Consider the following 19313-nt stretch of genomic DNA (forward strand, 5'->3'; position numbering starts at 1 on the left):
GCTGATTTCGCGCCTGCGCGGCGCGTTCTATTGAGCGGGCGGGGCCATGACGGAACCGCTCCGTCATGAGCACAGCGCAACCGTGGCTCGTGACGGAGCGGCTCCGTCACGAGCTTGCGAGCGCCGCTCGCCCCCCCTAGCGCTGCGGCGGAATTGCTGCCGCAGCGAAGGGGTTAAGATCCATTTCAGGCTGTACTCTTTCGAAATGCTTATTTAATCTAATGCCAGACAGAAAGCTCAAATTGAAAAATGATTTCATTATCAGAAGACTCCCATCATAATGATAATGGAATTAGATGCTCAAATCTCATTGGGTCTCGTGCTTTAATAAAGCAGTTGAGCTCAGCCTTGAGGCTGTATGGACCCAAATTTGTAGGCCTGTGTGTACAAGGAAGCATGCACTGCTGGTGCCCATGCTGTACCTGCTGTGATGGAGAGAAGCTTACACTGCTTTTGCTTGTGGGTTACCTTTCCTGTGTGTGGAAGGACTTCAGTGCCTAATTTGAGCCAGTGGTTTCCGGTGCTCAGCACCGGCATTTAATCATCAACACCAGCGCTTTTTGTGAGCACCAGTTAAGGATTTATGGTAGGCACAGGGAGATTAAGGGATCTGCCCAAAATCACAGGATGTTGAGACTTGAACTTGTTTCCCCATCTCCGAAGTCGGCAGTTCTAGGCATTATGCCACATCCTTTCCCCACTTTCACGGTTAGTAGTTGGTTCTGTTTTAGGCGGCACTAATAGGAGAAATGGGCTGGTGAAAGCTGCCTCCTGACGAGAGTCGCATCACTTATGTTTTTACAAATTAACCTCTGAAGGAACTGCTACTCTTTCCCACAGTGTACCTGTTCTGTGAGGGAGGGAAGTGCACACTGCTACTGCCTGTAGTGTATGTGTGTTGGGAGCCTGGTGGAGGTGGGGGTAGAAATCATGTCCTGCCCTTGCCCAGGCTGTGACTGTTTTTTTACATCCGAAAATCTTGCACTGATAGTACTGACTTTACTAAATGTGGTCTGTGTGTATGAGGAAGCTTGCACTGCTGATGCTCCTGTGGAAGCAGGTGTGCTTTACTTAAAGCTTTAATAACCTTTTTTTGAATTTCAAAAACCAAAATGAGTAATCTCATCAATGCTAGTTATGTTTATGGTTTTGTCGTAGGGTGTAAGGTTAAGGAAACTCTGCTTTGAATCCAGTCCACCCACTCTTCAGTTATAAGTGACATACGCTTTTGTTTGTTATGATGACGTAGGATGCAAATTACATTTAAATGTACATTGTAGATCTCAACAATTCTTATCATGGGGTCCGCAACTGTTGAGAAAAATAAATATTATCAATCTGAAAGAAACACGTTAGTGTTAGATTCCTTACCTTAGAATATCCCCAGGCGTCAGTCTGGATCCGGAAACTTTTGCGTAGCAGTACCCCTGCGCGTCGGTAGGCGTCGTCTGCAGGCGTCCCCTGCGGCTCCGCGTCCGTCGTCGGCGTCGTGCACCGTGATGACGTCGCTGGAGTATATAGACGCCGTCTCCGCGCGCTGACGTCAGTTCTTCTTTTTTCCGCGCCAGTAAGCGCAGATCCGAAGAGCAGTACTCCGGTCTTTTGACCAACTTTGTTAACTTCTAATATCTTTTTGGTGCCTGGTAGGATGCCCGGTTTCAAGAATTGTGACGGTTGTGACCGCACGATGTCGGTCACGGACCATCACCGACTCTGTCTCCGGTGCCTGGGCCCCGACCACGACGTGGACGCCTGCGTCGACTGCCGGGCTCTCACTAACAAGGCTAGACGGGAGCGGTCCCGCAAGCTGCTTGAGGTCTGGGTGTCGGCCCCGCGTCGAGAGCGGTCCCGGTCCGGCCGGAGGTCCAGGGAGCGTTCGAGGGAGCGGTCGCGGAGCCGCGCCGAGCGCTCCGGAAGTCGACACCATTCGTCGGGCTCTTCAGGTAAGAAACACAAGAAGTCGGGGCGTCGTCATCGTACCCCCGACTCCCCCCGACGCTCGCGCGACGCGGCCGGGGGTTCGGGTGACCCCAACCCCGCGGCTCCGCGAGAGTCGCCGGCGCGGCCTGCCCCATACCCTCCGGTCCCTGGGCACGGTGCAACGCCTGAGGAGATTGAGGCGTTCCTCATGGCCATGAGGGCGCTCAGTTCTCCGACGGGGCCTACGGCGCCTTCGGGCCCAGTGCTACCGTCTGAGGGCCCTAGCGGGTCGGGTGTCCCTGGCTCGACGCCATCGGGTGCTCCGGCCCCGGTGCCGCCGACGGCTCCGACCCCGGCGCCGCAAGGGCCTTCGGGGTCGACGCCGGCTGGCCTGCCGGCCGGTCCGGCGCCGATTCCATCGGGGTTACCCCCGACGCCGTCCCTGCGCGGCGCCGGTTCTCCTGTGCCGGCTTCGGCCGGCGCCGGGGCTCCGGCTCCGGGCTGCGCCGTCCCCATACCCTCCCCGAATCCGGACGCGGAGTCGGACCGGCGTCGATCGACGCCGGGCTCGACGCCGATGGGCCCTGTGAACCCCGAGGAGCCGGTCTACATCGTTGACTCCTTATATGGAGATGATGAAGAGTACGGGGAAGGTTGGGAGGGGTCTGAGGACCCTCTGTCACGTGAGTGCCAGTATGACCCGGACTGGACAGGTGATTTGGGGGATGCCAGTGGTCTGGACGACTCTCCTAACCCTGGTTTTGTCTCTCCTCCTTCCGTGGCGTCGGAGGAGGGAGCTGCATATTCAGTGGTGCTGATGAGGGCTGCCAAGGCCTTACACCTTGAGCTCCCCATCGCGGCCGTGAGGCCTAACATCCTCACTGAGGTCTTCAAACCGTAGTCATGCCCACAGGAGCCACTGCTGCCGTTTAACGAAGCCTTGTCAGACGTTCTGTTGGGCACGTGGTCCAGGCCCGCTTCAGGTTCGCCTGTTGATCGGAACGTGGCCAGACGCCACCGTCCTTGTCCGGACGACCCCAAATTCCTGTCCACCCATCCCACCCCCGAGAGTCTGGTGATCCAGGCCTCGACCTCCCAGACCGCATTCCCGTCGGCCCCGCCCGACCGGGAATCTAAGAGGTATGACCAGTATGGCAAGAAGGTCTTCTCGTCCCTGAGTTTGGGACTGCGGTCTTGCAACACCGCTTGCCTCTTGGGCCGCTACACCCACTCTGTGTGGGATACGGTCGCGGAACTGCTGCCAGAATGCCCCATGGAGGTGAGGGCAAAACTCGGCAAGGCTGTGGCTGAGGGCCGAGACGCAGCTAAATATTCTATACGGTGTGGTCTTGATACGACCGACTCGCTAGGCAGAGCGATGTCCACGACGGTGGCGATTCGTCGTCACGCCTGGCTGAGATCCGCCAACTTTTCGGCAGATGTCCAGAATGCCTTGATGGACATGCCGTTCGATGGCTGTCGCCTGTTTGGTGACAAAGCGGACCACGCGCTGGAACGCTTCAAGGACTCCAGGGTCACGGCCAAGTCCTTGGGTCTCTCGACTCAGCGCCAGCAGACGGGTTCGTTTCGCTCCTTTCGTGGCCAAGGAAGGGGCGTCCCCACACGTGCTGCCAGCCACGCGCCGCAACAATCCTTTCAACGCGGTGGCGGCCGTGGAAACCGCCGTGGCGGCGGTCGGGGTCAACGGCGGGGTCAGGCCACACCTCCCCCCGCAGCATCTGCCTCCAAATCCTCCTAGTCCGTGCTTTCGGCCCCATGTGACGCCAGTGGGTGGCAGGTTTCGCCATCACCACGCTCACTGGCGCGCAATTACATCGGACAGGTGGGTGCTGCAAACCGTCCGAAGGGGCTACTCCCTCCCCTTCGAGACCACTCCTCCAGCCATGCCACCGCAGAACCACTGTGTGTCGGGGGACCACTTGACACTTCTGCAGGAGGAAGTTACGGCCCTCCTGGCCAAGGGGGCCATCGAGCGCGTTCCTGGGCCAGAAGTAGGGCGTGGTTGCTATTCCCACTACTTTCTGGTACCCAAGAAGGACAAGGGGGGCCTACGTCCTATCTTGGATCTACGGAACGTCAACGGCTTCCTCCGGAAGGAGAAGTTCAAGATGTTGACATTAGCTCAGGTCTTGGCTGCTCTAGACCCGCAAGACTGGATGGTAGCGTTGGACTTGCAGGATGCGTATTTTCACATCCCCGTCCTGCCGGCCCACCGGCGTTACCTGCGGTTCACGGTAGGCCAGGAGCACTTTCAGTTTATCGTGCTCCCCTTCGGCCTTACCAGCGCCCCACGGGTGTTCACAAAGGTGATGGCGGTGGTCGCAGCCCATCTGCGCAGGTTAGGGGTTTCAGTCTTCCCCTACCTAGACGACTGGTTGTTGAAGGCGGGCTCGCCCCAGACAGTCGTCCACCACCTTCAGATGACGGCAGACCTCTTGCACGACCTGGGGTTCTCCATCAATGTGCCGAAATCACACCTGTGTCCCTCTCAAAAGCTCCTTTTCATCGGAGCGGTTCTGGACTCGGCGCAGTTTCGGGTTTATCCTCCGGAACGGCGGGTCCGGGATATACAGGCTTTGATTCCCATCTTTCAGCCGCTATCCCGGGTTTCCGTCAGGTTGACGCTGTGGCTGCTGGGGCTGATGGCTTCCTGCATCCTTCTGGTGCATCACGCCCGGTGGCGGATGCGGGCTCTGCAGTGGGACCTGAAGTTTCAGTGGGCCCAGCATCAGGGCAACTTGTCCGACCACGTCTTGATCTCGGAGGGCACTGCGAGACAACTGCAGTGGTGGCTTACGGACCGCGATTGGGTCAGAGGCAGATCCCTCTCCCTTCCCAAACCGGAGCACGTTGTCGTGACGGACGCGTCCCTCCAGGGCTGGGGAGGCCACTTGGGAGAGGCGGAGATCAGAGGCATCTGGTCTCCGGCGGAGTCCCGGCTCCATATCAACCTGTTGGAGCTACGGGCGATTCGTCTAGCACTGAAGGCATTCCTCCCCTTTGTCAACGGGAGTGTAGTGCAGGTGTTCACAGACAACACCACCGCCATGTGGTACTGCAACAAACAGGGCGGGGTGGGGTCGTGGACCCTTTGCCAGGAGGCTCTGCGCCTCTGGCAGTGGCTGGAACGTCAGGGCGTGACTTTGACGGTTCAACACCTGGCAGGTTCTCTGAACGCCAGGGCGGACGAACTCAGCCGTCGGTGCTCGATGGATCACGAATGGCGTCTGAACTCGGACGTGGCGCAAGGCCTCTTTCTGCAATGGGGAGAGCCTTGGTTAGATCTATTCGCCACCGAAGAGAACGCGCAATGTCATCAGTTCTGCGCGTTGGAGTTTCCAAGATGGCACTCGCACGGCGACGCCTTTCGGCGCGAGTGGAGTTGCGGTCTGTTATACGCCTTTCCGCCTATACCACTTCTGCCCAGAGTGCTGAAGAAGATCAGGCGCGACCGGGCCCAAGTTATCCTTGTGGCTCCGGACTGGGCTCGAAGGTACTGGTATCCCGAGCTACTCAGCATGTCAGTCGGTCCCCCGATCCGCCTGCCCCTTCAGGAGGACCTTCTGTCGCAGCAGCAGGGGACGGTCCTCCACCCGAACCTGTCCAGTCTCCACCTCCATGCTTGGAGATTGAGCGGCGGCAGTTGAGGCCATTTGACTTGCCTCCTGAAGTCTGTGATGTAATTCTGGCAGTGGTATCAAACAGGGGGAAAAAAAGGGTTGGACGATTTTTAACGGGGTCCAATGTACTCGCCCTAGGAAGCAGCAGACAATAAGTATTGTACAAAGTTCCCCAATGGGAGCTAGAAAATTAGCTCAGCATAACTTCTCTCTCACTCAGTGAATTGTGGGGGTTAAGTGCATGGTGTAGACCCTTTTCAGAATGTAAGGATACCTCACACAGGCTACCGGCAGGACCACAGCTGTAGTCCCAGCCGATGACCGTCCAGCGTCATCATCGGTATCCTGCTCCAACGGCAGGCTGGCGGTGCAATGCCCGTCGGGCAGCAAGGGAAGCTGCACTTTGGCGGAGATCTTCTATTCCGAGCCAACGGGTGTGTGGGTGTGAGGGGCCTAAAAAAGTGCAATAGTGAGCGTGGTGGTGAGGTTAAAAAAAGTCAGTTGAGTCCTAATGGGAATTTTATTGGTCAGGCTCACTGCTTTACTAAAAAAGGTGAAGGGGTATTAGGGGGTGGTAAACAATGGGACCAACCCTTATTCAACCCTTGTTGTGTAAGCGGTCGACATGTTTCTCGCCCTAAGGGCGATTCGTCAGGACCTTTGTGCTCATATGATTGCTTCGATCCTCCTAATTAAGAGGACACTGGTATACGACCTGTAAAGTGTCGTTCCGAAACGGTTCCGTGGGGACGTACCTCCTGGAAACTGAGGAAAAATAAGCAGACACAGGATGATGCCATAAGTAAATGTAGACCAGACTACATCATATTTGTGCCTATGTTTCAAAAGCCAGAAAAACACGTGCCCAGGGGGTAACGGTCTGTCTGGACAGTGGTAGGGTCAGGTGCTACTGTGAGAGAGAAAGGGATAAAAGATTAAAAATTGCAGTGCGCGTGAGTGAACCGCACTGTGTTGTGCTGCCATGCTAGGTCGCTATAGCATGCATGAAGGTGGAGGCGTTGTTCACTCGGCTATGTAGTGCACTAGGTAGGGTGGAACATCACATTACAAGACCAGTCATCTGATTGCCTGTGGGAGGGGTAGGTGCAGAGATGCCTTCCACCAGCGACTTGTGAGGTAAGGTGTCGAGCTGAGCCCTGATACACAGCTTTTAATCTGCCTGTATACGCAACCAGCCCACTCCCGCACACGGGTTACCGGCTTGTTTATCGCTCCCTAATGATCTCGTGGGATGCCTTACTCTCCCCCTAGGAACTCCTCGCTCGCTGCTGGCCCCACCTGGACAGCTCGTGAGGCCTTAAGGAGGAATCACAACGGGTAAGTGCAACATAGATCGATAGATCAGCCTTGCTCACGCGCACTCGTTGAGCATGGCACATTTACTTGTTTCCTCGCTGGTTTACACATTCACCCCGCCAGCGTTGAATTACTTTGGAATGAGAGTGTCAAATCACATTTAATGGTTTTTCTATGCGGCTTTTTCATCATTTATGGCTTAAAAACTTTAGCCTACATGTGTTTACATAACATTGTAAAGACTGGCACAACACGTCGCTCGACTATGCGAGGGTACATCACTACCACTGGTCTTGTAATGTGATGTTCCACCCTACCTAGTGCACTACATAGCCGAGTGAACAACGCCTCCACCTTCATGCATGCTATAGCGACCTAGCATGGCAGCACAACACAGTGCGGTTCACTCACGCGCACTGCAATTTTTAATCTTTTATCCCTTTCTCTCTCACAGTAGCACCTGACCCTACCACTGTCCAGACAGACCGTTACCCCCTGGGCACGTGTTTTTCTGGCTTTTGAAACATAGGCACAAATATGATGTAGTCTGGTCTACATTTACTTATGGCATCATCCTGTGTCTGCTTATTTTTCCTCAGTTTCCAGGAGGTACGTCCCCACGGAACCGTTTCGGAACGACACTTTACAGGTCGTATACCAGTGTCCTCTTAATTAGGAGGATCGAAGCAATCATATGAGCACAAAGGTCCTGACGAATCGCCCTTAGGGCGAGAAACATGTCGACCGCTTACACAACAAGGGTTGAATAAGGGTTGGTCCCATTGTTTACCACCCCCTAATACCCCTTCACCTTTTTTAGTAAAGCAGTGAGCCTGACCAATAAAATTCCCATTAGGACTCAACTGACTTTTTTTAACCTCACCACCACGCTCACTATTGCACTTTTTTAGGCCCCTCACACCCACACACCCGTTGGCTCGGAATAGAAGATCTCCGCCAAAGTGCAGCTTCCCTTGCTGCCCGACGGGCATTGCACCGCCAGCCTGCCGTTGGAGCAGGATACCGATGATGACGCTGGACGGTCATCGGCTGGGACTACAGCTGTGGTCCTGCCGGTAGCCTGTGTGAGGTATCCTTACATTCTGAAAAGGGTCTACACCATGCACTTAACCCCCACAATTCACTGAGTGAGAGAGAAGTTATGCTGAGCTAATTTTCTAGCTCCCATTGGGGAACTTTGTACAATACTTATTGTCTGATGTAATTCTGGCAGCCAGGCGTCCCTCCACGAAGTCGGTATACGCCTGTCGGTGGAACAGATTTGTGGCATGGTGCACAGAAAAGGCTGTGGATCCTCTTTCTGCCCCTCTTTCCGAGGTTCTTCTGTTTCTTCTCTCTCTTGCCCAGCAGGGCTCTGCTCTGGGCACTATCAAGGGCTACCTTTCGGCCCTTTCAGCCTTTCTACGGCTTCCTGATCAGCCTTCTTTGTTCAAGTCCCCAATTGTAACGAGATTCTTGAAGGGCATCACACACATGTATCCACCTGTTCCGTTTGTGATGCCTCAGTGGGACTTGAACCTGGTTCTGACCTTTTTGATGTGTGCTCCCTTTGAGCCACTTCATTCCTGTCCTCTCCGTCTCCTGACTTTAAAGACGGCTTTCCTGGTTGCCATCACCTCTGCCAGGAGAGTGAGTGAGCTCCAGGCTCTTTCTGTCCAACCTCCTTTCCTGTCCATTCATCCTGACAAGGTGGTTCTCAGGACTAGACCTTCTTTCCTGCCCAAAGTAGTTTCTGCTTTTCACATCGGGCAGTCCATCACCCTCCCCTCCTTCTTCTCGCCTCCGCATCCCTCAAAGGATGAAGAGCGGCTCCATCGTCTGGACCCAAAACGTGCGCTTTCATTTTATATGGATCGCACACGCCAGTTCCGGGTGGGTGACCAACTGTTTGTTGGCTACGTGGGTGCGAAGAAGGGACGGGCGGTGTGTAAACGAACCATCTCTCGGTGGGTCGTTCTGTGCATCAAAGCGTGCTACTCTTTGGCTCGGAAGGAGCCTCCTGTTGGGCTGAGGGCCCATTCCACTCGGGCCACGGCGGCTACTACTGCCCTGGGCCGGGGAATCCCTTTGCAGGACATTTGCCAGGCGGCTACGTGGGCCTCGCTGCACACCTTTGCGAGGCACTACTGCCTGGACAGTCAAGTCCGGAGGGATGGCTTCTTTGGCCGTTCTGTCCTCTAGGACTTTCTAGTGTAGGAATGTATTGGTTTGCAGACCCACCACCGGGGTTGGTATTGCTGGGGTATCTATTCTAAGGTAAGGAATCTAACACTAACGTGTTTCTTTCAGATGAACAAGTTACTTACCTTCGGTAACGATATATCTGTAAGAAACATTAGTTAGTGTTAGATTCCTTACGGAACCCACCCATCCTCCCCGTTCTGCGAACTGATACCTAGGGTTAAGGACATCCCTTTCAGGGCCCTAGTTTCAAATGGCACCAGTGTTGGTTCTCTCATGGCTCTGTGTTTTCTGGCGCAGAAAAGCTGTGTACAAAGAACTGACGTCAGCGCGCGGAGGCGGCGTCTATATACTCCAGCGACGTCATCACGGCGCACGACGATGGACGCGGAGCCGCAGGGGACGCCTGCAGACGACGCCTACCGACGCACAGGGGTACTGCTACGCAAAAGTTTCCCGATCCAGACTGACGCCTGGGGATATTCTAAGGTAAGGAATCTAACACTAACTAATGTTTCTTACAGATATATCGTTACCGAAGGTAAGTAACTTGTTCTTTTTTTCCATTTCAAACAACTTTATTGGGTTTTAACATTTAATTATCAAATTAATAGTGTGTATATACATACAAAAATAAAATATAACATTGAATATAGTATTCATATGTAGTTTTGAAGGAATTTGCTATTGCAGGCTAAACATTAGATTGGTATTCCTAGCTTGATTTGGGATAGCAGCTCAAGTACAGCAAACTGAATCTAGTATGGACAAATTGGTGACCTTAATTAAAGCACTTGTATGCCCCAACAAACAGCGATCATTAGGAGCAAGAAGACTTAGTGATATGTAGAGTCTGGCATATCGCTTTGTCCTTTAGACATAAAATCACATTTTGAAAAGCTCAAACCATCCCATTAAAATGTTAATGTCCGTATATTTTTGGGAATTGAATAAACTATTTGATAATTTGTGTATTTGCATTATGCTTTTTTTGTATTGTTTAGAGGGTCAAATCATAAAAGTAGCTTGGAGTGGGGGTATCCGGCTTCCAGTAGCTATTCAGAGGGGGTTCACGGAAGCCAAAAGGTTTAGAACAGGTGTTGTACTTAATAGTGATATACCTAACCCATAACATATATGCCATAGTTTGTAATGTGATTTCTAGTGTGCCAGATAATTCATTTCGTAATTACAGGAAAAATCAATAATCTCCTTTGTTCTAAACCCTCTAGGTAGTGACCTTGGCGAGTACATTGATTATGACCCTAATCTGTTGGACGACCCCCAGTGGCCATGTGGAAAACACAAACGAGTTCTCACATTCCCCTCTTACATGGTAAGTAGCATGGACTAGACTGGTGGCCCGCGCGCTTGATTTGTTTTATGGAACAGTTTCACCTACACCGTTGATGACATCACTTTACATTATTTGTGTTGTTGCGCTCAAGTCGAGGCCGACTCAAAGGGTCTCAAAATGAGGATAATGTGTTCTTGTGCTCTGAAACAGGCAGCAGCCAGCCTTGAAGACACACTATCTGCAGAGACGATCACATTTTATCCTCGACCAACCATATCACACTAGAGCTTTATCGATCACACCAACTAGATCTTCAGGGAATAACACCGTTTCAGTTCCTGGGCCACATACTGGCGGTACTGGTCCATAAGATTACATTAGCCTGTGAAACATCTCAGAAAATCTGTTCCATGGACGGGGGCAACCAAAACATCTTGCAGGCGACTGGTAAAGTAGGGTTCCAACCCTCTGCAAGCTCCTATTGAAATATAGAATAAGAAAGCTCAAAAAAGCAACAGTAAACTATGTATGGGGATACATGCCCCAAAAAAGTGAAATAAACTGCTACTGTTGCATATAAGGAAATCCTAGTCTTCCCCACCCCATCACTTCAACATGGAAGCCGAACGATTCCCCCTTGCCCTCATTGAAAGCCTCATGCATGTGCACGATATCGAAAATAATGGGCAACTTTTGAAGGTGAGCCATTTCGTTGCTGAGGTGGCAGTTTGTGTTCTTAATAATCATTAAATTAAAAATTCACAGCATATCTATGCAAGACGATTTACCCTGCCGGAGTTAGGACAGAACCCTAGTCACCATCCAACCAAGTGATCAGTACTACCCTCTCTCTCCCCAAGTATCCCCCTCTAATTGACAGACCCTATTAAACGAGATACAGGGAGCACGTGATCGAGGCGCTCTAGTCTCCTCCCTGAGAGAAACATGAGTTCTTGTTGAATTTGTACTGTAATATTGGATTGATCACAAGCTCAGTATATTATGAATGCTCCATGTTCTTGCAAATAGTAATTTACCTATAAGAAATACGAAAAGACTTGTACACCACATTGGTGTAGTTAATAGCACTGGGTATTGTGCAAGAGAGCTGATAAAGAATTTGGAGAAAAAAATAAAAGCTTAGTTTACAGCCTTCTAGCTAGTCAGGAGTGAAGGAAGTTGTACCACCAGTTTGGTAACAATTAACGGTACCATGTATTGGTAAATATGAGGTTTTGTAATGCCCTGGGCAGGTTTTCCTTCTCTCTTGTGTACCAATCAAAACAGTCCCTTGCACACGCTGACAGTATATATTATATATCATTGACAATAATAAAAAACACTCGTGTTCCTCCGTTGAAATAGTCACTTCAGTTTAATCGTCAGTTTCTAGTACTCCAGCGATATTTGCATAGTATAGGGCAACAGTGATTACTGTGCCAAAGATTTAGTGTATTCCAGAATTCTTTTCTTAAGTGTGGATCTCGTGTGTATAATTCATAAATCCATCATGAAGAATGACGACGTGGCATTGTAAAACTACTCTTTTGGGGCTAAGTGAGTCCGTCTTGCCAGCAACCAATCTTTGCTGGTTACGCCAGCAAAGACTTGGTTGCTGGCAAGAGGGACTCATTGTTGCCCCATACTGTGAAATGTCACTGGAGTACTAGAAACCATTCCGGTTCGGAAATACAACAGGAACTGAGGATCTGTACAACGAGATTAGAGCTCTGAAGAAGTCGCTGGGCACAACAATTAAGCACAATGAAACACGTGTTGGCTAAGGATCTCAAGATTAGACTTAAGTGACTGTTTCAACGGAGGAACAAGAGTATTTTTTATTATTGTCAATGATACATAATATATACTGTTGGTGGGTCCAGGGGACTGTTCTTTTGGTTTATCAGTGGTTATCCACACATTGAGGAGGAGGGTGGCTCTCCCCACCCTTATGCACCGCAATCATAATTGTACACTAGTATATACTCACTGCGTATTTCTCAGGAGCACCATTACCCCACACAATCCACCGACCAAGAAGTCGCATTGTTTACCAATAACCTACATGAGACTTATCGCACAGCCTATCACGGACTTCAATCCATCCTAGGCACGGCGGGACGATTCAGCCGCTTGCCGTCTATGCAGTTATAAACGCGAATCCTTGTTTCATCTGCTGTGCTGCTGCACAAAAATGGCAAGTGAACGACACCTCTTGCTAACCCCGCTTCGCAGGAACTATGGCCTCAGTCACTGCAGAGTACCCTCTGAGTTGTGCTTTTCCTCCAAAACAACACAGTCTGTGGCCAGGCTAGGGAAATGTATTGACACAATTCGGACTGTCCTTCCAATAACAACCAAAGCACCAATATCAACTAGCAAGCCATAGGCCTCAACAGCAACATTGGAAGGAACAGTAAAGCACTATATGAATCTAGCTTCAGCATTGAAAGTCAACATTTTAAGAGTTTTTTAATGTGTTTTAACATGATATATTGCCAAATTCATTTTTAGGTGTTGACATGTAATGATTTTAAGTAATCGATCATGAATACATTACTTACTTGTGTACCATTACTGGAAGTTATATTGATGCATTGGATAGTTATGAGATTGCTAGTACTGATAATGCCCCTGTGACAAGCACAGCTCCATATTTATTTACCGTGGCTAGTGACAGGAGTTTTGGGACAACATAAACCAAGAATTGTAATTTCCTAAGAGATAAAAAAAAATGCAACTTGAAGAGAGGATGTGGCCTAAAGGCTAGGGCAATCGACCTCAAATCTAGGGAACCGAGTTCGAGTCTAGGCAACAACGCTGAACATCCTGTGATTCTGGGCAAATCACTTAATCTACCTGTGCCTAACAAAATGTAATGTAACGCAACTGGTGCTCGTGTAAAATGCTCTGATACCTGTTACCTTCTGGTCAATTTCGCTCTATATAACACTCTGGAAAAAACGTGTAGAAAAAACTTAACAAAACAAACCTATGTAGTTGCCCTTTTGCTTAAAAAAAGGAAAGGTATTCAGGTTTACTGTTATAATGATCATATGAGCAGACATGTATGGTATGTGAAAAGTGCCACAATAGAAAGTCTTGTTTGACAAAAACTTGCAGTAGATTATTTGTCTGGAAAAAAACAGCAAGACAGAGAGTATCTAAGTTTAACAGTATCTTTATGCAAAGTAGGACAATGATATAGCACTTGGCTACACACATGGCCTGATCCACTGTTTTACCCATTCTGTGTCTATGGATAAATACTTTGCTACGTAAGGCCCTGCCACCGCTGTAGCAAAAGGGATAATCAATAGCTTAACTTAAAAGGCTACGAAAGAAGTAGCTGGCGTTTGCTCTTACATTGTTTTAACACTTGACTTTTGCTTACTTTCACAGCGAAAATTGTAATGGACCTGTCAAATGCTTGCTTGGGGTTTTCACATAATTCCATCAAAGGCGTCTAGATACATTTTTCCATGTTTATATACATAGAGAAGAGTTGAACAGAACAAGCCATTGCTGTGTGGAAGCAGACACATTTTTCAAAGAATTCCTAATCAGTTTTTCTCCCCGTATTCTTATCCTAGCAGTGCAGCATTTCTTCATTTTTTCAGCAAAATTTAACTTTTCTGGAATCCTCTCCATACTCTCCCCACCCCTACAGAGTAGTGATTGTCCCAGTGTGCGACACGCTTTCTGCGCTGCCAGAGCATTTGGGAGCACTGGGCTCCAGGTCTGTCCTGGGGCAGCAGTCCTTCTGGACGCCATATGGGATTACCAAGTACTACTATTGAGAACTTGACTCTCTCAAAGTAGTGAGACAGAGCAGTCTAAGACTTTTTTAAGGAGGGGCTGAGGGATAGAACCTCTGGACACAGTAAAACATCACCGTCCCCATTAATAACAAAATGTCAAGCCTGTGCTTTTTTATTCAAATGTGCTTTAAAGCACATACAGCTAAATACTATACATAAAATAACTAAAGTAAACCAGAACTTGCTAGCTGCATCCTAGCCGGAGATAGAACATTAACTGTTATTATAAGGCTTTTGTGCCTTACACTAGAATTTCAACTAACCTTGGTGTCTAAAGTTACTGCTAAACTGTTTGAGTGTTCATGATACTCTGCTAACTTGACGCACACCAGGACCATGACACACAGATTGTGTACCGTTTTCTATAGTGAAACATTGTCTGGTTTTACTGTCTCATAAAGATGCATTTTCAAAGTGTTCAGGATCCACTTTGCTACACTTTCAACTCTAGAATGAATGCTTTTTTCTACCAGGCACTTGCTTGTGTATTGTTTACTAGTACCAAGAGTTTTATAAGGGTTTCAGTGAACCTACCAAGAAAAGTCCACAGGCTCAAAGAACCACTTAAAGCCCAACCTCCAACAAGTGACAGTGCACCCCCAAAACACTTCTCCTCAAAGGTGCCTAGCAGCACTTCAATTAACAATCCTGGATCCAAGCATATCCCCACCTTTGAGAAGAGCGCAAAGTGCTGTCTCTAAAATGTATCTCTGCTACAATGATGTGCCAATCTGCCTTGGAATGTCAAAAAATCCTTGAACAACTTGTAGTCATTGGCGGCTCCTCCGCTAAGGTGGAGGAGCGTTGCCGCACTGCTATTTCAGCAGTGCGAAAAAGAAAAAAATTATAATAACAGGTCGTTATTATCATTCTATTTTTTTATGCGGGAGTCCGGGCGGGGCTGGGCTCTGACGCTGGACCAGGGTTGGAGTGGTTTGCACTCCCCTAAGTGCACATGACTGTTTAGCCGGCCCTCCAGTGCCGACCAAAGAGTCATGCACACTTGGCATGTTCCTCATTGGGCTTTATTGCATAGCTCCGTTGAGAACATGCCCAAGCACTACTGCCTGAGCGACCAAACAGGATGCTCAGACCAATCACAACGCTGCTCCTGCAGCGGCATGATTGGCTGGGAGAGTCCGTACGCCTGGGTGCTTCCGGTGCTTCCAGCAGACCTTCGTTCCAGGACAGAGAGACGTGAGGCGGTGCGGCAGAGAAGGAATGTTTCATTTTTTTATCCATCCCATCGCCCCCGCACGACAACTCCCGTTCTGAGGCAGCTGCCACTGCTTGTATGCAAGATGGTCCATATTTATGATCAGAGCCGATATATCAGTTCTCCTGCACCATTCAGTTCTGGGCGCTCCTCCATTTACAGAAGGCATTGACCTTGAATGATGGCACTTGCCATAGACAGCAGGGGCTTTTTCTGGGCTGATTTTTTCTGGCCCAGGTATGGTGAGTATTTACTCTCTGACAACAGGCCACATCCCAGAGAGGTGTGAATCAAACCTGGGGATGGGGAGGAGCTGGGATACCCTGGCGGAGTGAATGAAAGCCGAAACCCCCACCCAAAAGAGCACTGTATCACTTTACAGGAGCAGGAGCGAAAGGATTGCTACAGAGCTGGCTTCTATGTCAGGAGAGACATGGACAGCCTTGCACAACGTCCTCCAGTTTGCCAGACGGACATGGAGCCAAAATTGACTGCACCGTGTTCTCCATCAGACACGCACATTCCTTACACTCATCCGGCACATACACAGATATGTTCTTACTCCTCCTATAAATGTCCCACACATACGGAAGCAGAAGATTGCAGTTAAGAGAGACCGCCAGAACCTTTAACATGGGGGAAGCATCTTAGAATGTTTTTTCTTCATGAGGAATAAGCATTCCAAGCTGCTTGCCTGTATGTCACGATGCAACTTGGAATAGTTTTTTCCAATAAAAAATAAAGCATTCTAAAATGGCCCGTGATACGAGCACTTGCGCTTTGACGCACAGGTGGCCATTTTGCGATATTGTTTTAAACTTTAATTTACAGTCCGTAAAATGGCATATTAAATTAAAAGCATGCATGCAGAGACAAAGACACGAGAGGCCAATTATTGTGCAGCTGCAGGCCTTATGCAAAGAAATCTAATTTAAAATAAACTAACAAATAATGCACGCTTTGTGGGGAGGGATGGTGGAGCAAGGAGTTAGTGTTTGGGGTGAGAAGCCTGTTGATACAGTGTGAGGGTGGAGATGTTAGAGGGAACGACCATATGGAGTAAGAGCAAGGAAGGACATGTGCCCTCATGGGGTGCTGAAACACAAATGAAAACTCAGTTCCCAAATGTAATGAAAAAGTAGTTCTCTGATGTAATCAGTTGAAGAATTCAACTCTTCCACTCAGAAACTGGGTCCAGAAGAACTGCTCCAGAGGTGGAATAAACAATAAAAATGGGGAGTAAAGACATCAAAAAAGAAGCTGGAACTCCGACAAGAAAGTCGTCATGAACACTGCTGTATGTAGACAGTCTTAACCGGCCTGTAGGCCAGACCTATAATGGCCCACCCCTCGCTACAGACCACACTGCATTCCCACAGTTACTGTTTACAGAAGTCAGTAGCACTCTTCTAAAAGAGGGCTGCACTTTTGGCCCCCTTCTGCCTAACACCCCACCGACCACTTCATCCCCACCCTCGGAGCGCAGCTGTGGGGTCAAGAAGAAGGAGGACCCTTAATCAGCTTACTATAAGGGGTACAAATCTACAAAGAAACAGTTGGCCAGAGCCATGCGAGGAACTTTCCGTCCCAATAATACACCTCTGACTCTTCCTGCCCAATGCAGAATATGAATAGAGACCCTAACAGGAATTCTGTACCCCAAAGAATGGGAGGGTGCAGGGGTTTAGGTCTAACTTAGGGCCAAGTGGGCTAGTTCCAATGGACACTTTCATGATAGACAATGAATATGTAATACTGTCTATACCTTATGTAAATTCTCTGGAAATCTGACATTCAACTTACCACCCGAACTAATGTCTGACACCCTTGTCCTACTCTCTAACCCCCCCCCCCGCTCTTCAGTGCATCTTGTCTGCATGTTTATCATCCAGTATACTTCAAACGCCTCCAATATAGACTTTTGAATATTATGCCACCTCCTCTTTCTGGAATATATGGTCTCCTTTTTCAAGCTTCTGAGTTCAGTGCCCAAGTGCTGTCAAGATCAGACTGATTGCGCGTCATTAGAAGAGGCCATTCAAGAATTTAGAATAGTGATGGGAAGTCGCAGCCCTAACCTTCAGGCGGCCTTCCTTACTGGCACATCCCAGAAACGTTCTCTTTCTGTTGCTGGTGCACAAGCATCAGTCCAGTACCTTTGCATTTCTTTAAAGTAACTGATTGCAAGGTGGTTTCGGGGGGTTGTTCAGAAGGCAGTCCTCGTCGACCAAGTCTTTGTGGCATTTGATGGTAAATTTGTTTGCATGAGTCGCAATTTGTTCCAGGTGAAAGTTTATTGCGTACGCCTAATTTTGCATAAATCCTAATGTGCAGAATTTGTTTACTCCCACTTGCTTCTTTACATAATGTTTGCCCGTGGGACACTGGTTCGAGCAGAAAACTTCTTTCAGCCACTATGAAAATAGACACGTGCTGCAGCAGCACGTGCTTCCCGAGAGAAGTCCCTGTGTTACTTTTGGAAATGTGCGGAAAATCCATTGGAATGGCAGGGCCCGGGGGTGGTATCTGTCGAACTGGTGCAGCTGACAGTGACAAAGTTAATAGCAGTCACACGGACAGAAGATCAAAACGTAATAAGTAGACGTGCCGCCAGTTCGGGTTATATCCCTATCAGGGAGTTATTGATGTCTACCACCATGAGCCTGTTCATATGTTCTGATTCTAGCAGGTGCCTCCACCCCCTTAGACTTGATCAACCAGAAACATGAGAGCAGCTTCGCAATTGAACCGTTCACTGGCTTGGCAAGCATACATGTTTCAATGCAATGGGACCAAATGAGATCAGAATTGTGCAGAGGGATGGGTGGGTGGGATGGTCAAGCAAAGAAATTGATGGGGCCTTTATTGTGATACATTTTCGGAATCCATCTTGTGTAAGAAACATTGAGGATGAAGAAGGATAGCCACTTTGCTGAGCCCAGGATTATCCGTCTCCTGTTAGCTTATTTTTACAAACCGTCACCATTTCCTGCCTTTTATGTGTCTTCCCTAATCATAGGTCCCCACTAGCATGCAGATGCCTTAGTATGAGGGTTTGAACAGAAGTTCTTAAGTCACTTTCTGGAAGAAACTGTTTCACTTCCTTTAAAAGAGAGAGCTGGAACCCCCCCGACGGTCTTCCTTTTCGGCACTGTGTTCCTTGAGAGTAAGGTAGTGTCCAGGGTGAATCCATATGACTGTAGTGAGTGAAATTTGGGATTCAAAGCCGTCAAGGTACATGGAAGTTTGCATGTAAAAAATAAACACATTAGCAATTAGCAAAACATAAGTGTACACACATCAGATTTTAAAAGCACCACATAAATGTCAACAACTCATGTATTCAATTTTCCTTTTTTTTGCTCCCGTGGTCCCTTTAATTTCAAATTCTATTTCTCAGGCCTCCAGCTCCTCAAGGTTTTTTTTCTTGGCCGTTTCCACTCTCATCAACCTCCCCTGTATCAAAATGACTGTTCCCTCTCCCAATTTGGTTGTGACAATTTTGTGCCTGTTTTTTCTGTAAGAAGAAAAAGGCCATTCATGATTTTATTGCACAGCTTCCGGTTTCATCCTGTCTCAAGCAGCTTGATTACAAGCCTTCACCCTTTTTTTACCACTCCTCTCACAGTGATCAAGGAAGAGGAGGAGGTTGCCTCTTTGCTTACCTCCCTAAAAACGGTTTCCCCAAATGATGTATATCCAGTCAGGACTCTAAAATCTTTGTCTGCTGTTTTATACCTGATTTTGCCTTCATCCTTAACACCTGGTTCTATTCCTAGTGGATGGAAGAAAGTTGTCGTCAAACACCTTTTAAATAAGTTATACTTTGCCCTTAGGACAGACGGTAACTACAGGCTCATCTTTCTTTTGTCAGTCACTAAATTTGGTGAGTAGGTCTG

General features: G+C 48.8%; 1 protein-coding gene across 1 annotated transcript in view; it reads left to right on the forward strand.

Annotated features, from left to right (window-relative positions):
• CABLES1 (Cdk5 and Abl enzyme substrate 1) overlaps nt 1-19313 on the forward strand; it is a 501414-nt gene that overhangs the window by 409202 nt on the left and 72899 nt on the right. Inside the window, exon 7 of the mRNA XM_086965640.1 lies at nt 10313-10416. Within this exon, the coding sequence (XP_086821766.1) occupies nt 10313-10416 (104 nt within the window). The remainder of the gene's footprint in view (nt 1-10312; nt 10417-19313) is intronic.

This window comes from Lissotriton vulgaris, chromosome 4_1 (assembly GCF_964263255.1).
Source record: "Lissotriton vulgaris chromosome 4_1, aLisVul1.2, whole genome shotgun sequence".
Taxonomy (NCBI): domain Eukaryota; kingdom Metazoa; phylum Chordata; class Amphibia; order Caudata; family Salamandridae; genus Lissotriton; species Lissotriton vulgaris.